The sequence below is a fragment of the Euleptes europaea genome, chromosome 19, assembly GCF_029931775.1.
Source record: "Euleptes europaea isolate rEulEur1 chromosome 19, rEulEur1.hap1, whole genome shotgun sequence".
NCBI lineage: Eukaryota > Metazoa > Chordata > Lepidosauria > Squamata > Sphaerodactylidae > Euleptes > Euleptes europaea.
In genome coordinates, this window is record NC_079330.1 from 21,058,628 (window position 1) to 21,067,645 (window position 9,018).

At 43.4% G+C, this 9,018-nt stretch overlaps 1 protein-coding gene across 1 annotated transcript in view; it reads right to left on the bottom strand.

Moving 5' to 3' along the window:
* Window positions 1-5,279, bottom strand: part of P2RX1 (purinergic receptor P2X 1) — a 45,447-nt gene extending 40,168 nt beyond the window's left edge. Inside the window, exon 1 of the mRNA XM_056864989.1 lies at window positions 5,143-5,279. Within this exon, the coding sequence (XP_056720967.1) occupies window positions 5,143-5,279 (137 nt within the window). The remainder of the gene's footprint in view (window positions 1-5,142) is intronic.
* Window positions 5,280-9,018: the final 3,739 nt, after the last annotated feature.

A 9,018-nucleotide genomic window follows, 5' to 3' on the forward strand; every position in this document is an offset into this window, starting at 1 on the left:
ACACCCTGTGAGATAGGTGGGGCTGAGAGTGTGTGACTAGCCCAAGGTCACCCGGCTTCTGGTGTAGGAGTGGGAAAGCAAATCCAGTTCACCAGTTTAGCCTCTCCAGATCAGAGTCCACCGCTCCAAACCACCGCTCTTAACCACTACACCATTCTGGAAAACATGGAAAACATGGGCAAAATGCGGGGAAACACAGGGGGAGAGTGAGGCGACTTCTGAGGGTCAGAAACAGTATGCATAATCCAAGCAAAGACCCAAAGTCATCAGAGGGGGTTTATCTGCCTGCTCTCCGTTAACATTCTTTCTCTTATCTCTTTAGGGCAATCGGCATAAGTGACACCTAACGGCCAGTTTTCTCATCTGCTTTTACCTGTTTGACCTTCTCCTTCAACATTTGACTTGTTTTCTTGTTGTAAATCATCCTGAAGAATAGAAAGGCAGGAATAGGGTTGCCGATACCGGTTGGGGGAAATTCCTGGAGACTTGGGGAGTGGAGCCATGGGAGAGGAGGGACCTCGGTGGACTATAATACCGTAGAGTCCACCTTCCAAAGCTGCCGTTTTCTCCAGGGGAACTGATCGATGTAGTCTGGAGACCAGTTGTCATTCTGGGAGACCTCCAGGCCCCACCGGGAGGTTGGCAACCCTAAGTCCAGGATTGGCATTTTTAAAATGAATGACTGATAGGTTTCAATAGTTTCTAGTGAGTCTGCCTGCCAGTTGAGATCCTCTTCCCAAGCCCTACACTCTGCCCCCCTTCCTTCAGAGATGAGGTCAGTAGCAACCTGAGACGGGGCTTTTTCGGTGGTGGCACCTCACATTTGGAATGCCCTCCCCCCCCTTGATGTTTGCCAGGCACCTGACTTACTGTCATTTAAAAAAAAATTGAATGTGATACCTTGCTGTATATGCTGATAGCTGTATTGTGAAGACCTGTAGTAAGATGGTTTCCGATTCATGAGCGGTTATAATTGTTATCGGGCTGAAGTGTATGTCATATGAAACAGCGTGATTCTGGAAACACCGTTCCCGTTTTCGTAAGATCTTTTGGATTATACAAATGTTGGCTTCCTGAAGAGTGGATGACCATGTGGGACCATCAAGAAATACCTTCTTTGCTCTTACAGAGACTGGAATTTGGTTTTTTGTTATCTAGTCATCATATGAAGAGCCCCGTGGCGCAGAGTGGTCAGCTGCAGTACTGCAGTCCAAAGCTCTGCTCACGACCTGAGTTCGATCCCAACAGAAGTCGGTTTCAGGTAGCCGGCTCAAGGTTGGCTCAGCCTTCCATCCTTCCGAGGTCGGTCAAATGAGTACCCAGCTTGCTGGGGGTCAAGGGAAGATGACTGGGGAAGGCACTGGCAAACCACCCCGTACACAAAGTCTGCCTTGGAAACGTCGGGATGTGACTTCACCCCATGGGTCAGGAATGACCTGGTGCTTGCACAGGGGACCTTTATCTTTAGTCATCATATGGACACTATTTACATGGTGATTATTTCTGGTTATAATATTTATATACATGTTTGGTATGACACTTTGATGAGTATATGTTCATTAGAAATATATAGTATACTGTTTATGTATGAGTTGGTTTGTGGCCATTTATGCTTTATTTTGAGTAGATTTACTGTGATTGCATAAGTGGTGATTCTTATTGTTTCCTGTCATTTAGGCAAACAGACCAAGACTTTTCTTTTTACCCTGGCTTTTAACTGAAGGGTTCCGTCTCTCTTTTAAAACTGTTTTTATGATCTGCTTCTAGCATGAGCATTTATGAATATGGTTTTATGCTGCTCCCTGTTATTTTATAGTTATACCAAAAAATCAGCACGAGGGCTCTGCTTTTAAACATAAGATTATATTCACCAATTGCCAGTTGCAAGTTTCCCTTATTTAAGTAACACTATATACGGTACATTGAAATCAAAATAAACATTTAAACAAGATAATACAAAGTGTTCAGTCACACCATTCAATTTCAGAATCAGTTACTCAAGTGTAAGCTGTAAAAGAGTCCGTTACTCATGTGTAAGCTGCTAGAGAGTACACTTGAGTAATGGACTCTTTTACAGCTTACACTTGAGTAACTGATTCTGAAATTGAATGGTGTGACTGAACACTTTGTATTATCTTGTTTAAATGTTTATTTTGATTTCAATGTATATAGTGTTACAAATAAGGGAAACTTGCAACTGGCAATTGGTGAATATAATCTTATGTTTAAAAGCAGAGCCCTCTTGCTGATTTCTTGGTATAACTGTGGTTAATACAGCATAGATCCATTGTTTACACCCTGTTATTTTATGCCATTTGTATGTCTCTGGAGTGTTTTTCATGGCTTATTATTGATACTCTTTGCCCTGTTGGTTTTTCTTTTCTTTTTTTTGCATTGTGAATATTTTTAAAAATTGGTTAGCTGCCTTGAGCAGGTCTCTGAAGAGGCAGCATACGAATTTTCTGAAATAATAAAAATAATAAAGCCACAGGCAATACTGAACAAGAAGATCCGATAGTCTGGCTTGCTTTATGGCGACTGGGTACCAACTGACCACTGATGAAGGCCAAATATATATAAAACATTATATATTATATATATAAAACACATTGCTTTACTAGGTTGATAACTGCACACGTCATATATGGGAGACATATATAAACCAGTATTACAACTAGAGTCAATATTACCAGATGTTTGAGTAATTGGTAATATATTATACAACTTATATACATGCCTGGTTTGATTTAAACTGTTTGTATATGTATATATTTCTGTAAATGTGTGCCGGTTTTACATGGGTTTCAATTGACCACTGATGAAGGCCAAATAGGCCAAACCGCGTCTGGCATGTGGTTATAGATATCAACCTTAGGAAATGCCATTGTGCTATTTTAATGTTTTTAAATAATTTTAATCTTGACATAGTGCTTCTAATAAATTATATATATATATTCATTCTACCCAACCTTGGGTACCCAGCTTCTGTTTTCTAGGTTGGGTTTTATTCCCCTCTTTTTTCTTCTATTGCTTTATGGCTACGACATTGTTCCTGCCCTTCCATCACACTAAATGTTGTTGCCCACCTGCGACTGAAGAAGCCTCTTGGGTAAAATGCGTAGCAAATTTCTGTTCCGAGTAAATAAATGTATGTTTACCTATTGTGCACCATTGGCCTTGGCCTTATTTTTATCACCTACCTGCAACTGCAGTGCTCAAAAAGACCTAGGGTTGCCAACCTCCAGGTACTAGCTGGAGATCTCCTGCTATTACAACTGATCTCCAGCCGACAGAGACCAGTGCCCCTGGAGAAAATGGCCGCTTTGGCCGCTGGACACTATGGCATTGAAGTCCCTTCCCTCCCCAAACCCCGCCCTCCTCAGGCTCCACCCCTAAAATCTCCTACCAGTTGCCTAGAGGGACCTGGCAACACTAAAGGGACACCTAGCGGAGTACATGGCTAGGAAATTCCTGGAGATTTGAGGGTGCAGCGGCACATCAGCAGGCTATAATGCCTTAGACCCCACCCTCCAAAGCAGCTGTTTCCTCCAGGGGAACTGATTTCTGTAGTCTGGAGATCAGTTGTAATTCTGTTAGATCTCCAGGCCCCACCTGGAGGCTGGCATCCCTAATACATAATCCATCTTGGGCTTTTAGGAGAGGTGAGCCAGAAATGATTGATTTTGTGCAATTGATATATGCCGTGCAAGTCATTTCCATATAATATACCTGCAGCATGTAATGCTGACTTATTGATGCACAAGTAACGTTGACAAACGCATACGTGTTACAGGGGAAAATATGAAGCATGAGAAACAGCGCAAAAGGAAGATGCACAAGTTAAATTCACACCAAGGAGATGCAAAATAGAAATGGGGCGTTTTTTTTTAGTTGACTCAGCAAAGATGAAAGGTAATTGCATCCCTCACTTTAATTATAATGGTTGGCTGTCTATTTGGTTTTCATTACATTGGTCATATAATTTTTATTACATTTTTACATTATTGGGCTGTGCAGGAAGTGAGCTGTAAATTCTAAATAAACCAGTGGGAAAGCAGTCAGAAATGCTGGGCAGGGTGCATGGGACATGCAGGAGAAAGAGAAAGTTCTGGGGTATACCATTGCAGACTGCAGGTGAGGGGGTATTGTGTTTTTTAAAAATATTCCTGCTTATAAGATCTTTCCTGTCCATGTATGAACTAGCTTATCAGGGAGTGGTCTATACTAAAAAAAATTTTCAATGCCATGATCATTTATTACATGTAGAAAAACCATTTATTTCTTTTTGTTCTGTTCTGTATATATATAAATTTATATATATATAGATTTATATATATAGATTTATATATGTGTGTGTGTGTGTGTATATATATATATAGATTTATATATATAAATATATATATTTCAGCTCACTGAGTATAACACTTCATGCATCTGATGAAGTGGATTGTGGTATAGAAAAGCCACAATAAATATGCTGTGTTTTAAGAGGCCACAAGGCTCTGTTGTTTTCACAACAAACCTACCCCTCCATTACATTCAGAGGGTTTTAAAAATGTGTAGAAGGGACACGCATTCACCCAAGCCAGGAGAAAGCCTGCAGGGTCAGAAAAAAACCTACAGCCCATTCCTGGGATCTTAACCATGGTAGTTCTTTAAAAATAACACTTGGCATTTATCTAATGCTTTCAAATGCTCAAAGCACTTCACAGACTAAACTTTGTCACCCTTATGACAACAACCCTGTGAAGTAGGTCAGTATTACCATCCCCATACACGCATACAGCTGCCTTATACTGATCCATCTTGATCCATCAAGGTCAGTATTATCAACTCAGACTTGTAGCAGCTCTCCAGGGTCTCGGGCTACCAGCTTCATGCAGGTAGTGGCCCAGGGTAAACAAGATACTTCTCAAGAGCAAAAGGTCTCAGACCAGTCCTTTTTCCTCCATCGCCTTTCAATGACTCCTCCACAAGGAGGAAAACAACCCCAAATTTTTCTTTCATAATTTGGTTTGCCCTTTCCTTGAGGGTTTTAAACAGCAGGAAGACCTATTTAACGGGCTAATTTATACAGCAACCAGCAGTTCCCTGTGAGGACATCCAGATGGGTCTTTCGTTGTGGAATAAAAAGAGACTTACCCTATAATGTACGCCAGGACTACCAGTTGGATCAGCCGGAAGGTAAGTCCCACCTTTTTATTGCGCACCAGTACCATCCGGGGGGTGTCATATTCAAAGAGGAACGAGGACAAGCTCTCCACGATCTTCTGCCCCATGGAGAAACGCCGGCTGAAGTTTTTCGCTCGCAGGAGGAAACCCCCTCTCAGTTTGGACTCTGTTTGCAGAAGCCCTAACAGTGTTTGCTGTTGCTCATCAGAAGCGTCTTTGCCTCCTTCTCCAGGAAAGGATGGGGTTTTCTCCCCTTCTTTTCTGCTGTTTGGGTGTAGCAGTTCACTCGACATTTCCTTAGATGGTCTGGGGGGTGGGGAGGGGATGTGGGTGTGTGTGGGAAATGAATGTCGCAGCCCCAAACCACCGCCCAGGAAAAGCTGGACGATAAAAGTTCATGCTTGCAAGCGCTTTGGGATGATTGCTGAAGGCAACAAGGAGAGAGCTAGGTGGGTGACTGACAGCTGCTGGAGGAGAAAACTATATAAACTACATAAACTACCCATTAAAATTATTGACACACCCGTGTTCTCAGCAGTGTCTGACGGATTCTACAGGCCACTACACAAAACTTAGCCGTTCCTACTGTAACCTGTGGATTTTCGTCTATAAGCAACATTTTAGCATGCTCCTGACCTGAATGGCTGGGATGCCGACTAAGCCAGGGGGAGATAAACTTAGAACGAACCTCTTGAAATAATGGACAGGGCAGTAGAACGTGCTCTGTTGTTTCAACCCAAATTCAACAGGCTTTCAGAGGAACACATTTACCTGCCTGGGGTTATCGCTACAACCTCTGGCAGTGAATTCCACATTTTAATTACTCACTGAGTATAGAGGTTTTTCCAGTATGTCCATCCTGAATCTACTGCCCATCAGCTTCATTGGATGCCATCACGTTCTAGTATTTTGTGTCTGGGTTGCGCAGGAGAAGAAAACCCTGCTGCAAAACACTGCAACCAGTTCTCGCGACCTAACAAGGATCCATGTGTTTGCATAGACAAAATGATGCCCAGCGATCGCAATTTACTTTTCAGAGCGCACAATTTAAAAGGCTTTCATCTAAAAATATAAAGTGGGAATGAGCCCCTAGAGAGATGAAATGATTAATTTGCCTAGATGCCAAGAAGCAGAAGGCTCCCACACTTCCAACGGAAGAACGATTCCCTTTTTTCACTCTTCTTAGGTGTCATTTACATTTGATCGCCTTATGAATAGGGTTGCCAGGTCCCTCTTCACTACCGATGGGAGGTTTTTGGGGCGGAGCCTGAGGAGGGCAGGGTTTGGGGAGGGGAGGGACTTCAATGCCCTAGAGTCCAATTGCCAAAGCTGCCATTTTCTCCAGGGGAACTGATCTCTTATTGGCTGGAGATCAGTTGTAATCGCGAGAGATCTCCAGCTAGGAGCTGGAGGTTGGCAACCCTACTTATGAAGAAATGATAACAAGAGCTCAATCTACTGAGCATGTGCAGAAGGGACTTTCTAGCAGAGACAAGGTGTGTTCACTCTCTCATACACGTAGTGTTCTGCAACATGGAAATAATGCGCTCCATCAGTGACTTTATTCAGATAGGCAGGCATCTGATTCGGTGAGAGATGTTGGATTCAAAGGTGTGGGGGGGAGGGTGCTGAACTTATGAGATTGCTTCATACTGGGTCAGACGATCGGTTCCTCTAAGTCAGTATTTTTTATCTGTTCTAGCTGACAACGGATCTTCAGCAGAGAGTGGTCTCTTACAACTGCTCCGACAGGAGATGCCAGGAATTGAACCTGAGGCCTTTTATATGCAAAGCAGATGCTCTCCCGCTGAGCCACGGGCCCCTTCCCCAAAAACAGAACTGCGGCTGCTTGTTAAGCACTCAGCAGCACATTCAAACAATCCTAACCTGTCCAGCCAGAAGGGGACGGGAACATTGCGGTTTTTTCACCCTGGTTGGCAAGCGGTACCTTGCAAAATCCCTCTTCTCTGCAACTGGTAAAGGTGGTGGGAATCGGCCCCTTGCTCTCTATCTGGTCATCCAAGGCTCCAGATCCAAGACTGAAAGCTGCTTGATTGAGGTTTTACCTGAAGGTTCAGGGGTAAGGCAAAAGGTGTAACCCTGAGAGTGGGAGACCATACTGTTTTCAAGAGCTTGTTAGGGCATCCAGCACAAAGAAGAGTGGAGAGGTAGCCAATAAGGACATAGGAGGAGCCCTGTTGGATCAGACCCAAGGTCCATCTATTCCGGCATGCTATTTCCCAACCAGATGCCCCAGAAGAAGCAGGAGCACAGAGATCAAATCCTCCCCCTCTTGTTGCCCCCCCAGCCATTGGTATTGAGACCTCTGAACATGGACGTTCCCTTTGGCCATCATGGCTCATATCCACTGATGGACCATGAATGTGGATAATCCTCTTTTAAAGTCAATGGCCATCTCGTCTCGTGGCCATGAGTTCCACAAGTAAAATATGTCTTGCCTGAAAACGTACGCTCTCTTAGAAGAGAGCACCCCCTCCTGCCTAAGAGATACTTCCCATATTACATTTTTAACAGGGCTCCATTCCGTTACAGAAATCTTGGTTGATGGATCCAATGTTTTATTCGATGGCTTAAATGTGCACACGACCCAAACCAAAAGTAAAGACCATATTTTCTTTCTTCTTCGATGATGCAGGAGGTTTTGTCTTAGAAGAGGAATCCTCCCTCCTTTTCGTAGAATCATTCTACGGAAAGGAGGGAGGATTCCTCTTCTAAGACAAAACCCCCCTGCATCATCGAAGAAGAAAGAAAATATGGTCTTTGCTTTTGGTTTGGGTCGTATGCAAATTTAAGCCATCGAATAAAATGTTGGATCCATCAACCAAGATTTTTGTAAGAGTGGAGCCCTGTTAAATATGGAATATGGGGAGTATCTCTGACTGAGTCACTGAACAGCAATCTTGACTATGAAACTCTTTTGTACTCTACAGCGGTTCCTCCCCAGCTGTATCCTGTGAAAAAATAAATTAAAACAGTAACGGCCTTGTTTTTGTACCCTCTCTGGAAACAGGAAAAGGTTGGTTGCTCGGAAACCAATGTATAGCTCATCACTTTTTTCTTGACAGGATCATCCTAGGAGAGCTGGTGGTTGAGAACCAGTCGAGTGATAGCTAATTTCTGATTATTATTTTTAATGCAGCATCTCAGTGGAAAAAACAAATTGCAAAAACTGCACATGCCAGACACTGGTAAGTTATCATCCAGATGATGATGAAGAGTTGGTTTTTATACCTCACTTTTCTCTACCTTTTAGGAGTTTCAAAGCAGCTTACAATCGCCTTCCCTTCCCCTCCCCACAACAGGCCCCTTGTGAAGCATGTGGGGCTGAGAGAACTGTGACTGGCCCAAGGCCACCCAACAGGCTTCAGGTGGAGGAGTGGGGAATCAGAGCCGGTTCTCCAGATTGGAGTCTGCCGCTGTTAACTACTACACCACGCTGCCTCTCAGATCAGAGAGTGAGTGTGTGGAAAACCTGGCGTGCTGCGGAAATGGAGAAACCGACACACATCAGGGATGCCGGCGCAAAGGAAAAGCCACACGAGTTCACAAGACTTACAGAAAACCTAGTGAGACTTGGAAGTAGTTTGAATGGTGCTTATAGCTGAGCCCAAAGGTCTTTAGCCAATGGCTCTAGAGCCAAATATGGCTCTTTCAAAAAGAAAATGAAATCTTTGAGTCAACGTATGTTGGAGGGGCAGGTGGGATGCTAGAATAACCAGTATGTGAAGGCAGGCAGAGTTGTATAGGACTTCTTAGAGATGCTTTGCAGAATGGGGAAATAAGAAAGGTGAACAGTTGCTGGTAATCCATGTTCAGATTTATGCA